The following is a 20341-nucleotide window of genomic DNA, read 5'->3' on the forward strand; positions in this document are numbered from 1 at the left end:
TGAAATGAATACATTTTTATTTCTTTTACAAACTACAGAACATTTACAGGGAAATCAGTCCAATGGTTTTTGCAGAACTTCAAGCATTTTTTCTTTCCGCCGGTGGATCTCTGGAACAAGATGTATAAAATACACCGATGCGTTTTTCTTCACTTTTGAAATGGATCGCAAAGACGGACGTACCTTCTTTCAGTCTCTGGTTTTCTGCGATTTGATGTTGAAGCTGTTGTTCCATTGATGCGCATTTAGTGCAAGCTGCAAAAAAAGGGATTGATATAAATTTCCTGAAGATTATCCACTTGAAATATTCCCAGTCTTTAGTGTTTAAAGGCACAGTGTGTCTCCAACTTCCATCCAGTTAAAAAAAAAAAAAAAAAGTTGAACACTAGACAAAATATGTGAACTATCATACCCATGTTCATTTTCAGGAAAACAATTATAGGTCAAAAAATTTCTGGCGCCATGCATGTCCGGTATCCCCCCGCGCATCAATGGCCCTTGCTTCTACAAGACAACACAGTGCCATCTAGTGGTCGAATATTACACATTGGGGCTTTAAATTCTCAACAGTATTATAGAGAGCCTCCTAATGGTACAAAAATCCAAATTTGAATGATTGGCAAAAATACATAAACTATCTTCCCAATGATGTGGTGAAATTTGCATTACTTTTACATAGCAGAATCTGAGTAGTCACACCCCCACGTTTGTCTGGGATCTTGCTGCTACGCTGTGTTCATTTGCTTTTCCATGACTTAGACAATACAGTGCCATTTAATGACAAATATGACACACCACAGGAAATTCTAGCTCTTCTAACCAACCCATGCCTATATAACACGTTTGTCCTGGAGTGCTGCATCTCATATTGTAAATAATGTCCTGGACATTGTAATCACAAGACAATGCTAATTCTCTTCAGAGATTTGGGTAATATATTCAAATAGGCGATCACCGAAATGAATACATTTTTATTTCTTTTACAAACTACAGAACATTTACAGGGAAATCAGTCCAATTGTTTTTGCAGTATTTTTTCTTTCAGCCGGTGGATCTCTGGAACAAGATGTATAAAATACACCGATGCGTTTTTCTTCACTTTTGAAATGGATCGCAAAGACGGACGTACCTTCTTTCAGTCTCTGGATTTCTGCGACTTGATGTTGAAGCTGTTGTTCCATTGATGCGCATTTAGTGCAAGCTGCAAAAAAAGGGATTGATATAAATTTCCTGAAGATTATCTACTTGACATATTCCCAGCCTTTAGTGTTTAAAGGCACAGTGTGTCTCCAACTTCCATCCAGTTTAAAAAAAAAAAAAAAGTTGAACACTAGACAAAATATGTGAACCATCATACCCATGTTCATTTTCAGGAAAACAATTATAGGTCAAAAAAATTCTGGCGCCATGCATGTCCGGTATCCCCCCGCGCATCAATGGCCCTTGCTTCTACAAGACAACACAGTGCCATCTAGTGGTCGAATATTACACATTGGGGCTTTAAATATGACCTTACTGACTTAGATGTGACACATTAATGTACTTATTACACATTTATTTTCATTCACTACATTTGTCTTTTCAGTACTGAAGTTACATACTATTTTATACACCAACTGGAAGGGTTTAGACAAGACACGTGAAGTGTCTTCGGAGTCAGATTTCAGGCTAATACATGTTAAAACCTTACAGTACCAACACACAACTGCCTTTAGAAGTCAGAACCAAGCACTCGTCTGACTTACCTGAGCCTTTTTCCACTTGACGGAGATTCACTTGTGGCTTGAGGCCTCCAAGCTTGGCCACGCCATTATCTGCGGCACCTGAAGGTAACATGGAACATAATACAAACTTGTGAGATGGAAATGGGTCCCTTATAGTTTGATCCATTCAAAAACACTGTTTAAAGGGCTCATCAATTTGATGCAAGGCCAAATTCAAGCACTTTTAAAGGAGTTTCAAAGCCAATTTGGCCACTTCTCCGGTACCATTCTAAAAGAATAATACATTACTATATAGTTATGAAGAATAAAAGATCAATTGTCATTATCATTACTATTATTAATCACACCGGAACTAAAAATGTACTTAAGGTTGGTGGTGATAGCCAAGGAAGCCGATTCTTCTTGAAATTAAAGGAGCTGTACAGAATTTAGAACTTTGTTGCTCTATGCTGCCATCTCCTGGCTTGCGTCATCATTGAAGGCCCAGTCACCTCATGATGCGTTTGCATTTCTTAGACGCGCTCAAATAAACTGGTGTCACGGAAGTCAGAATGTCAGATTTGTTAAACAACATGGCAACCTATTCGCACATTTACAAGCACTTCACCCAAATTCAAGCACTGTAACCCTAGAAAACACAACATTCAATTTCAAGCATTTAAGGATTTCAAGCAGCTGTACGAACATATTAGGTTCCAAGACAGGGGGCTCAGGGGAGAGCTGGTGAGTGACTGCAAGCTCTTCCCGCCGGTTTGTTTTTTCCTTTACATTCGCTCGTGTAGCATGAAAGTGGTGAAAGTAAGAATTGGCCTGCTCCTCGTCCAAACACCAACCACCCCCAAAATGTTTTTTTTTCGAGCGATTCAAAGAAAAGCACGCACATCATGAATGAGGGTGCAATCGTGACTTCAAGCCAGTAGATGGTGGCGGAGAGTAAGAAATTCTGCCTAACTCCTCTAAGCGACGCACCATTTTTAATAGAAGCCTAGTCGGGGAGCAAAGTAGGGAAAATTTCTTTTTTCACCTGTGTCACACGGAAGGATACGGTCAACAATATTGAGATTCGAAGTCACATTCATTTGCGACAAGTAGTCTCAAAAGCCTATACACACTACAGCAGGGTTGTCAAACTCATTTGAACTCGGGGGCCACACGATAGAACAAACATTCTGTCGGGGGCCGGACGAGGAGATTCAAGAGAAAGAAAAAGAGAGACAAAGAAATAAGAGAAAGAGGGAGGGAAAAGGAGAGAGGGCAGGAAAAAGAAAGAGAGAGAGAGATAAAAAGTCGTGAAAGGGGGAAAAGAAAGGGAGAGGAAGAAATCCAAAGAGAAATAGAAAGACAGAAGGAGAGAAAAGAAGGGTAGGAATGGAGAAAGAGAAAACAGAGAAAAGGAAAAAAAGGAAGTTAGAGCAGAATAAGGTTAAAAGACACAAAGAGAAAGAGACAAAGAGCAACAAAGGAAGAGAAAAAGAGAGACACAGAGAGTGAAAGAGACAGAGCGTGGGAGAAAAGGGGTGAAGTCAAATTGTCAAGTCAAGTCAAGTCAATTTATATAGCCCTTAATCACAAAAATGTCTCAAAGGACTGCACAGGATTACAGTTACAAAATGACACAATGACCTGATCTTAAACCAGCATGCGGGCAAGGAACAACTCAAAAACCTCAGTGTGAGGAGAAAAGAGAAACCTTGAGAAAGGACCTCACATGTGGTAATCCCCCTTCCAGGATTGACCAGGGTGAATTACAATTAGCATTACTGTACACATAATAGTAAACATAAGGTAAGATAATGAAAATGTCCGGAAAGTGCATGACATCAACGACGCCCCCAGCCTGCAAACCAGTCCAGAAAGTCTATGACGGCCACGACGCTGCCTCCCGTCTCTGCCAGCCGGTAAATGCAGGGGTTGACATGCTGCAGGTCAGACGCCGGTCCGCTGACCCATCCCAAATCATCCTTCTCCTTCGTATCAGCCAGGCAGGCGTCGGAAAGAGACAGGACAAAACAGAATATGAGGTGGGCATCAATCATAAGCTCATAAAAAGAGAGATTGAGAGAAATACAAGTAGAGTGTCTTTGTTCGAGGCACCTGGCTTTGGCAACATCAAGTTGCCATTTTTCAACCTGCAACCTGCAGCTTGTTTTTCTCTTGCGCTTCTCTGAGTGTTGTCTCGCGGGCTGGATTCAATCCCATAGCGGGCCTGATCTGGCCCGCGGGCCGCCTGTGCACCACAGACTATCAACTGCAACCATCCCCTGATCTAAAACCTACACGATGGCAAGGAAAAACTCAAAAACCTCAGCTTGAGGAAATGAAGAAACCTCGAGAAGGGGCCGCACATGAGCTAATCCCATTTCCAAGTTTGAGAAAAATGACAACGTCATATTGATGTCCTATTTCCCATTTTTACCAGTCTTGCTCTTCTTTGCTTCCAACTTTGCATCCCTGCTCAAGTCACGCTTCCTTGACTGGGGAATGTGGACTGAAGCAGTGGCCGCTAAGGAGAAAAAAATGAAAGAGGACATCCATAAAACCAAGTTTAATCTTGAGTCATTACCTTTATTACCTGCAACGGAAGCCCGACCTGATCTCGGTCCACCGAACGGGGGCTTCTCCACCCCCGTCTTCGGCCTGGTGGCTGGTGTCGCGGAAAACGGGGAAATGACACCGGCGCAACAAAGCATCAATCGCAAGAATTCAACGTCTTACCCGATGTTGTCGGATGCAGACTAGCTGCACTGGACAATGCTGTCGTCTAAAAAGACCCAAAAAACAGAAACGAAAAGACGAAAAGTCATTGTTGATCCCCAAAACGGCCGCACCGTTTACACCGTTTAAATTTGCTAGCAGTGAACGAGATTTTAGCTCGTATCGCATTTTACGGGCTATAAGGCGTAACTATAAAACCCCAAATTTCCCGGAAATTTAAAACGGTGCCTTATATACGCACACTGACAAATACAGTGGCTAAAATTGGAAACGCATCGCTACAATGAAACGTACTGCGTACGGTAACCGTTTTACCTTTGGGAAACATAGTTTAGGAGTGTCCTATAGTGGTTAATTGTCGCTAAAAGGGAAACAAAAGAAGCACAACCACTTAGACCAGTGTTTTTCAACCAGTGTGCCGCTGGAATTTGCCCAATTTTATCTTTACAAAAAAATCCGGCCATTATTCAGTATTTTTGCCATCTTCAGACAAGGAACTGCAATAGGTTAAAGTAGGCTTAACCGCATTTGCTCAAAGTGTGTATTTCTAATCAGTTGATGCTCCTATTGGCATTCTCTTAGACTTCCAGTCTTTGTTTAAAGGTGTCAGTGCTTTTCCATGGGGTTGGTCGTTTGTCTTTGTCTCAACATACCAGTACTTTTCCGTGTCTTGCATTTTCAATAAAACACAGAGGCAGACGGGGGGAGGGGGGCTAGAGTGAGTGAGTGTGGACGAGTCAGTTGCTTGTCTTCTCTGCTATTCTCCCCGCTGCAGCTGGTTAAAAACATAACAAGTCCTTGCCTAATTTTTTTTCGACCGTTAGCCAATTTATAGCTCTCCCACACGTCAGTGGTCTGCTTCTTAGACCGCAAAAATAGTCATCCAGATCAGTAGGTGGCAGTAGATTTTTATATACCAATTGACCGCTCATGAGGTAGCACACTCCATTTAAAAACTTAATTTGTTAAACAAAGCGGTTGAAGATAGCGCTGTAAAAAATTAAAACAAAGCACATCATTCTTTTTTTATTTTAAGTAGTATTTTCTTCTTTTTATATACTAATGTTGTGGAATGTGGATAACAACTCATGATCAGTATGTAGGCATCTGGTGGAGGTCGTGGGATGACGTTGTTGCAAGAGGTCACAAGCTGATTGAGGGAGCCGGGGCGGACGACCTTCACGAGATATCTTAACTTTGAGATCACTGAAAAGCCAATGTTGAACATCTAGAACTTTGAATGTGTCCCGAATGCAATAAAGCGCGTTCCCTTTTTGCCACATCTCCTCTCTGCGTATTTTTTGGATCGACGCCCAACGACGATCGCTCCAAAACTAATGATCTGCATATGAGGTAGTACAGTGAAATATTTGACATCGCTTCATTTTCAAACATTGTGTGAGAGTAGCAAACATATTGCAATGACTTGAATGTACTCTTGTTTTAATTGTTAGCACATCTTAGCTTAGAATGGATCTGTATAGTTAAGCAAGCTGACGGGACTTCTTGATACTTTTTAGGTTTATGACGACTTTATAAGGGTCACGGTTGAGACTTCTCAAGGTTTCTTCATTCCTCATGTTGAGGTTTTGAGAGTTTCCTCGCCTGCGTGTCGGTTTCAGTACAGGGGATGGTGTCATTGAGGCCCGTGCGGTCCTTTGAGACATTTCCGGATGAAGGGCGTCACAAAAAAATGGGAATTGACTCGAAAAACGTGACAAAAGAAATATTGGGAGGGTGCATCTTGTAGTCCAATGCGAATTATAGTGTGGAAATTACGGTACATTGTTTGTAGCCTTAACGGATCGTTACCAACAGCTTTGTCCGAAATTGCAATATTTTTGTCATCACGGAGCCTTGGCTTCCCCGACGCCACAGTCCAACCAGCAGGACGCACGCTTCACCGGCACGACCGAGACGGAGACTCCGGTAAAAACGGGTGGGGGACTATGCGCTGCAATAACAGCCGAATCATTGATACACACTGCTCACTCGATATAGAGTTTCTGGCAGTATCGTGTAGATCCTTCTATCTACCGAGAGATCTAACTGTGGTCATTGTGGTTGCCGTTTACGTTCCACCGGATGCTAACGTTAGCATAGCGCTAAATCCCCAGCCCGCTGCTATCAATAAACAGCAGCTCGCACACCCCGACGGAGCTTTTATCATCGCCGGCGACTTTAATCGGGCATGCTTAAGGACTGTACTTCCCAAATTCATTCAATACGTGGACTGAGCAACCGGGGGAAAAAACACTGGACCGTGCGTACAGTAAGATCAAACATCTAGTTGGATCCAGACATCTCTGTCTGTCCCTCACCCCCTCATACACCCCCCTCCGGAGGAAAACAAAGCATGCAACAAGGACAGTACAAACGTTTTCTTTGTTCTCTTTATCCTCACTGTAAAACGTGGACCTGGAGTGCCACGTCCAATTTCGTTGTCACAATATATTCAACCCATGTTGTAACAATGACAATAAAGTTAGATTCTATTCTATTCTAATCACGACCACCGATTTCAGCAATTTCCAGACGTCAACTTTTCCACTTCCACCCGTGCCGGCGAGAAACTCAAATTTTCATTACCTGTGCAAGTGTCTTCCGTTGCGTGGAGCTGGAACCCGAAGACGGTTTCTCGCTGCGCCTGGGAAGCGACGTCAAATGCGACCGTTTCAAGAAAGGCAAGAGCGATTTTGCGGGCGCTTGAGACGGAAGCGTTTTTGAAGGGCAGACGTCCGATGTCGCGACAGCCGTCACCCGGGCTTCTGGTTCGGAACAGAGGTTTGGCTGTTCCTCAGGTCCCGGCAATTTGCCGTCTGTCCTGGCACAGAAATCCACCGTTTTGCAGCGGGGCAGGGGTGTGGAAGCGATAAAAGGTCTTTGCTCCACGGTGGGGTCAAAGATAAACGTTTCAGCCGGGTCGTAGGTCCTCGATAGCCAAGGAGGACTCGCCTCGAAGGTGTTGTGCCGACTCCCGGACAAACCGGTCTCCGATAGAGTGACGGCGATGTTTGGCGCCGGTTCGGCGTCAAAAGTGTTGCAGTGACGGGAGACCAGGCTCGATTCTGCCGACCGGACGTCTGTGGTGCGATTGGCTTTAGACTCTGGATCTTGTTCCGGAAGTCCACTCAACAAGGAGACACTTTTATCATCGGAGATGGGCTTCTCTTCTGGTTTTGGAGGGACGCTCTCTAGAGATTCAGGTAAAACGGGCTCCGAATTCGGGTTCTCGGACTCCGCAATGCGTTCGGGACGACACTGAACGGTGCCTTTTGTGTCCCAGGTGTCAAGTGCCAGCAGATCAGAATTCGTTATGTCCATCGTGAAGTTCATTAGGTTCTGCGATGAACAATCTAAAGAGTCATCGGTAAAGTCCGGTATGGTCTCCGTCTGCAATGAGAAAGGAGAAAAATATGCATTCAAGTTGGAACATTGGTCAATGTTCCCTGTCATTTTCCCCGAGTCTGAGCGTTGACACAAAGTCGGTGAGCAACGCTTGAAACAATAGTGAGCAACAGCAATCCCAAGTGTGGCAAATAAATCATGATCAAACATGTCCAAAGCTTGACATCGTGTTACATTTTGCTGAGTTTTCGGCAATGCAAAATTATTTTTCACTTTTGAATGAATTGACAACAAACGTCATTTGTTTTTACAATTATTTCTCAAGATTTCCATTTCTTTTATTCCTGGTATCTTTTGTCGCATAATATTAACATTTTGGGGTTCTTATTGAGTCGGCCCCCCTCGGATGGGTCTGGCCTTGATGCGGCGAGGGGGCTTGCGTGTTCCAGTGACCCTGGAGAGCGATACCGTCGGGAGCTTGCTCCTGGTAGGGTCACCCATGGCGGGCCGGTCTCCGGGGTAGGTTCCAGACAAACAAAGACCCCAGCGTGTCGGTACGCTGTGAGGTGGCAGCCCCACCAACCGACTATCCTGCGGAGGGCTAACAACTCACCCAGGAGAAACACACTTTGTTACGAAACTGACCAGAGAAAGAAGCCGGACTGACCAACACGGTAACGGACCCCAGCCTGCCCCCGACCAACGAGTACGGATCGATCTTCGTCATAAGACCCGTGTCGCCACCTGGAATGTCCAGACACTCCTTCGCCCCGGAGCTGCCACCCTGCTGTCCCGAGAGCTCTGTCGCTATAACATCACCATGGCAGGGCTCTGTGAAGTACGATGGCAAGGCAATGGTGAAACAACAGCTGGCAACCATTGCTACATCTGGAGTGGCCCCGAGAGTCGGACCGGCCTTTACGGTGTGGCTCTTGCCATTCCAAAAGCCCTCCGGAGGTCCCTCATCAGCTGGACACCAATAAGTGACAGACTACTGTCTGCTCGATTCCTCCACCATCACGGCAAGATGACAGTGATCGTCGCCTACGCCCCCACCGATGTCGCTGATGAGGATGCGAAGGACGCGTTCTTTGACCAACTCCACCAGGCTGTCAACCAAGCCCCACCACACGACGTCACCATCATCCTCACTGATGCCAACGCCACTCTATCCAGCATTGATCGGTCCCCCGGCTCACCTGTCGGCACCACCTTCGTTGACAGCACAACAAACGACAATGGCAACCGCCTCCTCCTCCTCTGCCACCAAAACAACCTTTGTGTTGCTGACACCTGGTTTCCCCGGAAATGCATCCATCACTGGACGTGGTACAGCCCAGATGGCAGAACCAGGAAGGGATTGGACCACATCCTGATATCACGACGCTGGAAGTCGTTTGTAACCAACTGCCGGGTGTTCAGAGGAGCACAGCTTGGCAACACAGACCATCGTCTGCTGGTGGCCCAGCTCAAGCTAAAGCTCCGAGCCAACCAGCACAAGACTCTGCCTCGCCCCGACTCCTCCCGACTCAGCGACCCCAACATCGCCAGAGACTTCAGTTGCTCCATCCGCCGCTCTCTTGATACCCTGGCTCCTGACAAGCTGACAGACTGGGCGGCCTTCAAGGAAAGTGTCCTCCAGTCTGCTCACAATGTCCTCGGACGCCCGCGATCCTCCCCGAGAAAGCCCTGGATATCAGAGAGGACACTAAACATCATAGACCAGCGGCGTGAGGCCCGACTCCGAGGCGACCTCACAGAGTATCGGAGACTGAATCGCCTGCGCAATGTGGCCATTGCTGAAGATAGGGAGAGGTTTTGGCAGGCAGAAGCCCAACAGCTTGAGTCCGCGGCCAACAACAACAACATGAGCCGCGTATTCAGTCTACTACGCCAAGCCCGTAGCGGCCCACACATAAAGACAGCCCTGGTAAAGGACTCAGACGGCAACCTCATCATGACAGAAGCCAACTGCCTCGAGCGCTGGAAGGAGCACTTTAGCCTCCTCTTGCAGCACAGCACCATCCCGGCTGATCCCACCCTCCTACGGGCTGCGAGCACAGCACCTCCTAACGACACCTGCTGCACAGACCCCGTAACACCCGAGGAAGTGAGAGCTGCTCTGAAGAAGCTGAACACCAAGAAAGCCCCCGGCATCTGTGCCATTACCGGCGAGATGCTCAAGGCCGGCGGTGATGGCATGGTGGAGTGGCTAACCCGCCTATTCAACCAGGTGTGGGAATCGGAGCAGCTGCCCACCGACTGGACCAGAGGAGTCATCTTGCCCTTCTGGAAATGCAAGGGCGACAGGCTTGTCTGTGGAAACCACAGAGGCATAACCTTACTCTCCATCCCGGGCAAGGTCTTTACCAGGATCTTGCTCAGCCGTGCCCTTCCAGCAATCAGAAGCTGCCGCCGTCCCCAGCAGGCTGGCTTTATGCCCAACCGCTCCACAACGGACCACATCTCTGCCGTCCGTTTGCTGATAGAAAAGACCCGTGAATTCCGTAAAGATCGCCATCTATATATCGGATTCATTGATCTGAAGGCCGCCTTTGACACCGTCTGCCACTCTTCACTGTGGAACATCCTCCAAGCTCTCAGAGCACCACCCAAGATCATAGCCCTGTTCAAGCTGCTCTACAGCAACACAGAGAGCTGTGTCCGTATCAACGGCATTGACTCCGACTGGTTTGCTATCTCCAGCGGCGTTCGCCAAGGCTGTGTGGCTGCTCCCGACCTTTTTAATTGCATCATCGACCATCTGATGTTCAGGGTTAGTGAGCGCATCCCCGGAGTGTCTTTCGGCAACTACCACCTGACTGACCTGGAGTATGCTGACGACACCATCATTCTCAGCACTTCCTACAGCCAGCTGAGAGACGCTCTGGGCATTTACAGCGAAGAGGCAGCGCGGCTTGGCCTGCAAGTGAGTTGGACGAAAACCAAGTTCATGTATGTCGGTGATGGACCAGATCCACCTCCCATCCAAATTGGTAGCGACATCGTAGAGCCTGTCAAGAGCTTTGTATATCTGGGGTCCATGGTGACAGACAATGGGGACCTAAAACCAGAGATTCTCCGCAGAAGAGCCCTGGCAGCATCTGCTCTGCAGTCTCTCTGGAAACCACTCTGGCGGCACCAGACCATCGCACGCAAGACGAAGCTCCGCATTTACAACCTCGCCGTACTCCCTATCCTGCTTTATGGCTCAGAAACATGGCCCCTGAACGACACCCTGGCCACAAGAATCGATGGTTTTGATAGCAGGGCTCTCAGAACCATCGAGAACATCAGGTGGCCCCAGCGAGTCTCCAATAAAGAGCTCAGAGCCCGCACGTGCCAGCCCCAAGCATCTTCCTTGGTCGCACAACGCCGCACCCGCTGGTTTGGCCATGTCCTTCGTCTACCACCAGACCATCCGACACGAGCCATTCTCCAGTTTGACCCAAAGGCCGCAGGCTGGAGACGACCACGAGGGAAACCCCGCACTCGATGGCTCGACGTCGTTGCGGGCGACCTCCAACAACACGGAGTTGCCGTAGAGGATGCAGAACAGCTGGCACAAGACCGCCAGCATTGGAAAAACCTGGTTCATCTGGTCGGCTCAACGCACAGGGACGGGACCCCCCGACCTTCGCTGGAGCAATAACTAACTAACTATTGAGTCGGTTGCACGATACACAACAGTATTTAATTACTTTTATTAGTGGAAGTACAATGTTGGCAACAAGATTCACTTGATATCATTGGAAATTATTTGAATGCAACACAAACTTTTTCCTCTTTTTCCCTGTTTTTTCTTTTTTTTAAATTCCTTTTTAAAATAAATCTCATTGTGTTTATTTTTTCCGAGCTGTTACTTTTTTCTTGCTTTTTTGTTCTCTATTACCTTTTTTCCCTTTATTTGCTTCTGGCTTTTTTTCCTGCTCTTTTTTTCCTCCTCATTTTGTTTCTTTTTTTCTCAGCTTTTCACTACTTTTTCATTTTGGTATTTTTTTCCATTTTGTTCTATTTCCCCCCTTCCTTTAAGTCATTTTGTGCAGAATTTTACATCCCATTTGCTCGTGTAGGGAATAAAGAAGCAAAAACAACCCGAAGAGCCGTTTGGGACCCGAAAGAGCCGGTCCTTTTTAGTGAGCCAAGCCGAAGAAGCCGGCTCTCAAAAAACTCTACTGATGTTACTCAACTTCAACCTTGACTTCAAAATACTGTATTTGAAATGAAATGATCTGCATTTCTATAGCGCTTTTCAACTCAATGACTTCCTAAAGCGCTTTACAATGTGTTCCACATTTCCCAATAGCGGCCTTGCAGCCATGTAAGGCGCTAACCTGCTTATTGGAGGTATTAGGGGTTCAGTGTCTTACCCAAGGACACCTCGACATGTAACACGGACGAGCCGGGATTCGAACTGGGATCCCTTGATCCCAAGACGAGCGCTCTACCTCCTGAGCTACTGCCGCCCAGCGTCAGGGGAACCCGTGTATTTTGACCTTCGTGCACTGTCACTTTGACTGAATTGGCTTCTTAATGAGCAATTTGGAACCCTGATTTTTGTGAGCTGGCTAGATTTTCTTGTGCGCGGAAAAGCTCTGGGTAGTGCGCAATTGCGCACACACGCAGAGGAACATTGGCTGGGGTTTGCATTTACCTCAATCGCACGGAAGGATGGACTGATGGGCAGATCGAGAAGTGTGATCTCCGGGAAAAGTTTCTCGTCCATCCTCCTCCTCACTTGTGGCGGAACAATGCTGCAGGAAACGTTTCATACAAAATGACGAGTTGGAATTCAAAATCTGTTCAAATGATATGAGCTACTTTCAAGTTAACCAGCGTTTTGTTTCAAGGCACACTACATTGTCCTTAGACTTTGTATAGAGCAGTGTTTTTTGACACGAGGCAGACTTATTTTCATGAAAAAAAATTGGAGGCACACCGTCCGCTTCAGTTGTTTTCAAGTTTAGCTATATTTTATGCGTTTTTATCATGATGAGGTTTTTAAGGTTTTCCTTTCCCTTTAAGGATTTTATATTTGATTTATTTGACTATAAGGGATTTTTTTACAATCAAATACAAATTACATTTAAATACAAATACAGGGGGATTACCAGATGTGTGGTCCCTTCTCAAGGTTTCTTCATTTTCCTCATGTTGAGGTTTTTGAGTTTTTCCTTGCCCTCATGTTGGTTTCAGATCAGGGGATGCTGTCATAATAATCTGAAATAATAGTCTGTGCAATAACCTGTGCAGCCCTTTGAGACTCTTTGTGATTAAGGGCATCACAAATAAACATGACTTGAGGTTTTTGAGTTTTTCCTTGCCCTCATGTTGGTTCCAGATCAGGGGATGGTGTCATCATAGTCTGAAATAATAGTCTGTGCAATAACCTGTGCAGCCCTTTGAGACTCTTTGTGATTAAGGGCGTCACAAATAAAAATGACTTGACAAAAGATATTAATTGGCTGAGCTGTGGGGCGAGGTCATTGTAGCCTAGACAAGAATGATGTTTACAGAAAAACAGCAAGAACGGGGACAAGGGCTGACGCCTGTGACGCGGGAAAGGAGACATTGTTTGGCTGATAAGCTTTCTTGTTGTGAGTTTTTTAGACGTGGCGGCGCCTTTTGGCGAGGAGGTGGTGAAGCTGGCACCTGACCCGCCCCATGGGGGAGGAGCCAATGCCCCAGCGTGTGGAAAAGACGGAAGACAGAAGAAGAGAGACGAGAGATCGTGAGAGGGAGGCTCACCGAAGACTAATTCGGCTAATTGGATGGAATTCACTTAAAGACTTTAAGAAAATAAATCTGCCCCCATGTGAAAATGTCGGCTATTCTTGTTCATTTTTCCATAAAGAAAGGAGCATGCGTTGTTAGGAGAATAAAGTTTGTTAATGGAGTCAGATAACTAATTCGAACAATTTGTTAAATGCTACATTTTTAGTAGTTTAAATCCTAACAATAGTCATTACTGAGAAGATTTGTTCACAAAGGTAGGTTGCTCCAAACATGCACAAAATTCTAGCAGCCAGGCGGCCTTGTTCATTTGGGGTACCCTGAGGCGTGTTCAGGAGAGTAATCAGACATGTAGTCGCTTGTTAATCGCTTGCCGCGCACTGCTGAACGTTTTGTAATCGCTCACTGTGATTGCCTTACTGATCCAAAATGGCCGACGACAGTACAATGGATTTCGTTCTACAGCTTGCTTTGAGCGAGTTGGCTGATATGAGCGACAGTTCGCATATTGACACAGTTAAGGTTATCCTAAACGCAGTGGAAGGGTCATACCTGTCTTGCATTGTTCACAAACATTACCAGGCAATGTAAGACGATACATCGCCAACAGCACTCGTCAGGGTGAGATCCTCCATCTTCTGCACTGTCGACGCCATGTTGGAAATCAAAGTAAGCGGTCTTTCTCCCGTGATTACTCGGGCACGCGAGCGCTCAATAATCACTGGCCGTTCAGAAGCTAGCGATAGCTCGCGATAGCAATCGCTCACTCTCCTGAACACGCCTCAGGTAGTAGATACTGATCACTCTGCCCCCTAGTGGACAATCTGTGAATTGCATCCTGTTACAAATGTGAATTCCATATCGTTGGAGCATTTTTTTCAACTTTTGAATTATCCTGTAGGCCCGATTAAACCTCCTTGTGGGCCGTATGTTCGACACCCCTATTTTAGACGAAACAAAGTGTGTCCGGTTCCGAAACCCAGAACTTGACATTTAACAGCACACATTTCCTTTTGAAGTGTTCGTTCGATTTACGACCTAAATCAAGATCCAATAAAATCATCAACAATGACACCAATTATTTTATAGGATGGCAAATAAATAAAAAATACAAATGACTTTATGGAGGACAAGCGCTTACCAGAAACACCGATTTCAAAATACTGAAACACTCTTTCAACCAATTATAAAAGTGTACGTCTTCTTTGTGTATTTTTAAACACGGAAGCTGCCTACAGCGTCGCTATTTGCCTCAGCGGAGAAATGAGTGTACTGCAAATATCATATACAACGCTTGGGCCAATACAATGACTGAACCATCAAATGCAAACGTGTTGACATTAAAGGGACAGTTCCTCCGAATGGTACAAAATAATTAATTCTCTGGCACCATGCTACTACGGGGTACTCATTTGACAATGGTTTCGTTCGCATTTTACAATACAGTGCCATCTAGTGGTCAAATAGGACAATGTACCTTTAACAAGTGGGTGGCTTAGCTCAATTCAGTCCTGAGCTACGGCAGCCCAAGAGTGCCACAATTCAATTCAAATTCAAACGAAATTTCCATTCAAAAAAGGTGTCATTTTTAAATAGCCTTTATAATATTTTAAATGATTTTTAGTTTTTACTTTTAGGAGCCGTTTACTTTTTTATAATCATGTCATTTGAAAAAAAAAACATTGAAATAAAAACGTACTTTGCACAGTTGCATCAAATCAATTTAGATCATCCTAAAAAGTATACTGCGCTCAAATTTAAAAAACATGTAGAATTTATTGATGATATCTTCGTTTTAACAACTGAATTATGGCTTCCATATTGAGCTCTGACTGAATATCTAAATTTTAAAACAAAGATGTTTTGATTTAAAATTAAGAATCATAGTACCGTATTTTCCAGACAATTGTGTGTACCTTGTTAGGAAATAAACTATTAAAATGTATCGTTTACCAAATTGTTCAAATTAGTTATCGGACTCCATTAACCAAACATAGCCTTCATTCACCTAACAATGCATGCTCGTTTCTTTTTGTGAAAAATCGGACAAGCGACCAGCATTTGTTGAGGACCTGGGAAAAAAATGATGGCGCCCAACTGGCCCCGCCCATGTGGCGCCAGCTGGTGTAACAGAGTTGAAATTTGATTGTTTTGAATGTTTTTTTGAATTCTCACAAAATCTGTGTTTTTGTTGTATTACTGTTAATATTCCGGTACCTCATTCAGTTGTTAAGTCATGGGCGTCTGCGACTGGTTTTTTTCGTTTGGCACTTTATGGGCTTCAGCGCTTGCCGTAGCTTAAGTGATTTTTGTAAGCGTTGAAGGTAAGCTGTGCCCAATATCAGTTGGATAAAAAAAAATGCATATTTTGCTGGACATTTGAGCTGCTTTCGAAATTATTTTTGTATATGAAGATATATAAGTTGTTCTAAATGATGTGTATTAAAAAAGCACTAAATAAGAAGTTAATACAGCTTGAAATGAAAATGCAACATGTTTTGATGCAAACACGCCACGAGGTGCGGCCTGTTGAGTGATGACCCGTTCTTTTGTATCTTCAATGTTTTAGATAATTGCAGTCGAGAACAGAGACCCCTGACTTTTGTATTGTTTTATTTACTGAATGCAGGTACGTGGGAAAGTTATGTTCATTGTTATTATCGAAGTTTCATTATTAATGTGCTCGCATGTTGTCTGCTTGCCGTTGCTGAAGTGATTTTTGTAAGCGTTGAAGATAATTGCAGTCGAGAACAGAGACCCCTGACTTTTGTATTGTTTTATTTACTGAATGCAGGTACGTGGGAAAGTTATGTTCATTGTTATTATCGAAGTTTCATTATTAATGTGCTCGCATGTTGTCTGCTTGCCGTTGCTGAAGATAGATAGATAGATAGATAGATAGATACTTTATTCATCCCCTAAGGGAAATTCACATTTCCAGCAGCATCCCTGAGCTGAGAACAATACAATAATAAAGCCAAAAGAATACAATATACAAATACCCAGTGTGACGTGCAAATGCCCACTTTAGCATGTTATATAGAGTAACTAAATAGTGCTACACAGAATACATAATGCAGTAAGATTCGGTAATATTCAATGTAGGTGGTGTGGTTTAATGTGGGCCTTTACTCTGCCAGGTGGAGTTAAAGAGCCTTATGGCATGAGGAAGAAAAGATCTCTTCAGTCTGTCCGTAGTACAAGACAGTGACAGCAGTCTGTCACTGAAACTGCTCTTCTGTCCGGAGATAATGCTGTGAAGCGGATGCGATGGATTGTCCATGATTGACCTCAGCTTTTTCAGTGCCTGTCTCTCAGCTACTGTTGTTAGGCTGTCCAGCTCTTTGCCCACAACAGAGCTCGCTTTCCTAGCCAGTTTATTGAGACGAGAGGCATCCTTCTTCTTGACGCTGCCTCCCCAACACGCTGCCGCATAGAAGAGGGCGCTTGCCACTACTGTCTCATAGAATATTTTCAGGAGCTTTTTGCAGATGTTGAAGGAGGCCAGCCTTCTGAGGAAGTAAAGTCGGCTTTGCCCTTTCCTACATAGAGCTTCTGTGTTGGCAGTCCAGTCCAGTTTGTTGTCCAGCTGCACACCCAGGTATTTGTAGGTCTGGACAAATTCTACACATTCACCCTTGATGGTTACAGGAACCGGGTGAGTTCTGGTTCTCCTGAAGTCCACCACCATCTCTCTGGTCTTGGTGGTGTTTAGGTGCAGGTGGTTTGCGTCGCTCCATCGGACAAAGTCCTGAATCAATTTCCTGTACTCCTCCTCCTGCCCGTTTCTGATACATCCCACGATCGCAGTGTCATCGGCAAACTTTTGCACATGGCAGGACTCAGAGTTGTACTTAAAGTCCGATGTATATAGAATGAATAGGAACGGAGAGAGAACGGTCCCCTGCGGAGATCCTGTGCTGCTAACCACGGTGTCCGATGTACAGCCCCCCTGTTTCACATACTGCGGTCTGCCTGTCAGGTAGTCAGTAATCCATTCTACAAGGTGTGAGCTAACTCCCATCTCTGTCAATTTCCTACTCAGTAGCAGAGGCTGTATGGTATTGAAGGCACTAGAGAAGTCCAAAAATGTAATCCTCACAGCCCCCTTCGCCCTATCCAGGTGAGAGAGGGATCGGTGTAACATGTATAATATAGCATCCTCCACTCCCACCTTCTCCTGGTAAGCAAATTGCAGTGGGTCGATGGCGTGACGGACCTGTAGCCTCAGGTGGTGCAGCAGCAGCCGCTCCATGGTCTTCATCACATGTGATGTCAGGGCGACTGGCCTGAAGTCGTTGAGTTCCTCTGGTCTTGATTTCTTTGGGACTGGGATGATGCAGGATGTTTTCCACAGCTGAGGGACCCTCCCCTGTTCAAGGCTCAGGTTGAAGATGCGCTGTAGAGGGTCTCCCAGCTCAGACGCACAGGCTTTCAGCAGTCGGGGGGATATTCCATCCGGACCAGCTGCCTTGCTGGTTCGTAGCCTTCTCAGCTCCCCACACACCTGGGCTGAAGTTATTTTTAGTGGGGGGATGTTTTCCATGCTAGTGTCCAGAGGGGGAGGGGGAAGGACAGCTGCACATCTCAGGGGTGAGGATAAGGCGGAGTGGTCAAACCTGTTGAAAAAGTTGTTCAACTGGTTGACTCGCCCCACATCTATATCAACAGCCACACCCTGCTTGGTGCTGCAGCCAGTAATTGTTTTCATCATTGTTTCATCCCTTCCCACACCTCCTTCATGTTGTTGTTCAGCAGCTTTTTCTCCAACTTCCTCCTGTACTGCTCCTTCCCTTTCTGAAGTGATTTTTGTAAGCGTTGAAGATAATTGCAGTCGAGAACAGAGACCCCTGACTTTTGTATTGTTTTATTTACTGAATGCAGGTACGTGGGAAAGTTATGTTCATTGTTATTATCGAAGTTTCATTATTAATGTGCTCGCATGTTGTCTGCTTGCCGTTGCTGAAGTGATTTTTGTAAGCGTTGAAGATAATTGCAGTCGAGAACAGAGACCCCTGACTTTTGTATTGTTTTATTTACTGAATGCAGGCAATAAACCAGAGATTGTGAAACCTTGGGTCGTGCATGAACGATGGTCGCTACACTAGCATGTTGACAGATTGGCTCCCTGTCAGTATTTAAACTCTGCCCCGTCAGTCCCCTTTTGTCGGTCTGTCTGCGAATCTCTGTTTTACACGGCAAGCCCTATTATCGCCTGTTTCATTGCTTTTGTTTTACTCATCCCATCTTTGATGGAAGAATATTTTTGGAGGGAAAACATTCAAGGAGAAGTGTAAGTAATACTCGTTAATCAACCCATTTTGAAAGGTTTTATGATCGTTTCGCCCGTTAGGCTATTTGTAGTGGGAACCGATATCAATCCATCAATTATCTACACCGCTTATCCTCAGTAGGGTCACGGGGGTACGGGAGCCCATCCAAGCTATCTTCAGGCAGTGGGCAGGGACAAGCGACCGGCATTTCCACACGGGGGCAGATTTATTTTCTTTAATAATTTGACTTGAGTGAACTCCATCGAATTAGCCAAATTAGTGTCCCTCTCGTTCTCCCTCGATCTTCTCTGATCTTCCCACGTCTTTTCACAAGCTGGCGTGCTGGCTCCTCCCATGGGCGTGCCGACTCCTCCCATGGGTGCGCCAGGTGCCAGCTTCACCACCTCCTCGTCGAAGGGCGTCGTGATGTTTGTCCTTTTGCGTCTGGCCTTCTCCCGTCAGCACTCACAGGAATTCTGTTATCAAAGTAAGTCTGATGCATTCCAGACAACCTAACGTTCTAATGTACCTTGAAGAAAAGCAGTCGGTGAATCTCTACTGCAAACTGAGTACATGTACTTACTTTAAAGTATATTCTAAAATTACATCGTCAAATGTATAAAATCCTTCAACCCGAAACCTCCAAATCTACCTGATATTCAAATGTGTGCCTTAAAAGGACAGTGTGTAATATTTAGTGCCTCCTAATTGTACAAAACATCAATCATAGGTCTAAAAACAGTTCTTTTTTATATAGTGGAATCCCTAAAAGTCGCTGCCATGTTTGTCTGGCATCTTGCTGCCTCGCTGTGCTCATTTGGGAGCGTTTTTCATTCGCGTTAGACAAAACAGTGCCATCAAGTGGTCAAATATTACTCACCGTGCTTGTTTTGGTGGCATGGGATTTGGTTCCTGCGAGTTGACTCTTGATGACAGAAAAGACAAAAATCTGTTGCTTTCGTAAAGTTTATTAGAAAATGTCCACAAAATCATCGATTCATACTTCACACAATCCATCATATTCTATGCGGATATTCACCCCAAATAAATCTACATCTCAGTTTTTGTTGGGTCTCCTCAATTTGGTCTTCAGCTCAGACATAAATGGATTTGAAAATCTAAAAAAAAAAAAAAAAAAAACACAAAATGGAACAATTAAATGTTTTCCTTTGAAAGTTACACTCGATAAAAAAACATTTTTAAAGAGCCATGAGGCTCTTGAACATTTGTTTTTTATTAGTCGACTAAATGTGCGTTCGGGGCGGCGTTATCTCAGGATTTAGAGCGCTCGTCTCGGGATCAAGAAGTCGCAGGTTTGATTACCGGATTATCAAAGTGTCTTTGGGCAAGACACTGAATCCCTAATACCCCCAATAAGCAGGTAGGCGCCTTGCATAGCTGACTCCCTATTGGTGTGTAAGTGTGAAGCACATTGTAAAGTGCTTTAAATAAATAAAATAAATAGTCTGCATTTCTATAGCACTTTGAGTCAATGAAGACCTCCCAAAGCGCTTTACAATGTGCTTCACACTTACCCATTCACACACA

The 20341-nt window shown here is 45.0% G+C and overlaps 1 protein-coding gene across 1 annotated transcript; it reads right to left on the reverse strand.

The window, feature by feature from the left end:
* Positions 1-1751: 1751 nt before the first annotated feature.
* LOC148345444 (uncharacterized) lies at positions 1752-14299 on the reverse strand. Its single transcript, XM_088325888.1, has 4 exons — positions 14073-14299; positions 12442-12541; positions 7029-7832; positions 1752-3691 (listed from the first exon to the last, which is right to left on the reverse strand). Exons 1-4 carry the CDS (start codon positions 14081-14083, stop codon positions 3545-3547), a joined length of 1062 nt encoding a protein of 353 aa, XP_088182014.1. The 5' UTR covers positions 14084-14299; the 3' UTR covers positions 1752-3544.
* Positions 14300-20341: the final 6042 nt, after the last annotated feature.

Source organism: Urocampus carinirostris, unplaced genomic scaffold, assembly GCF_059441175.1.
Source record: "Urocampus carinirostris isolate Australia breed hairy pipefish unplaced genomic scaffold, RoL_Ucar_1.0 HiC_scaffold_42, whole genome shotgun sequence".
Taxonomy (NCBI): domain Eukaryota; kingdom Metazoa; phylum Chordata; class Actinopteri; order Syngnathiformes; family Syngnathidae; genus Urocampus; species Urocampus carinirostris.

Coding starts and splice junctions, on each gene's coding strand:
- LOC148345444 (XM_088325888.1), bottom strand. Junction 7,833..12,441: donor CATCCTTCCGTGCGATTGAG/GTAAATGCAAAC, acceptor TTCTCATTGCAG/ACGGAGACCATACCGGACTT. Junction 3,692..7,028: donor AACGGAAGACACTTGCACAG/GTAATGAAAATT, acceptor GCTGATACGAAG/GAGAAGGATGATTTGGGATG.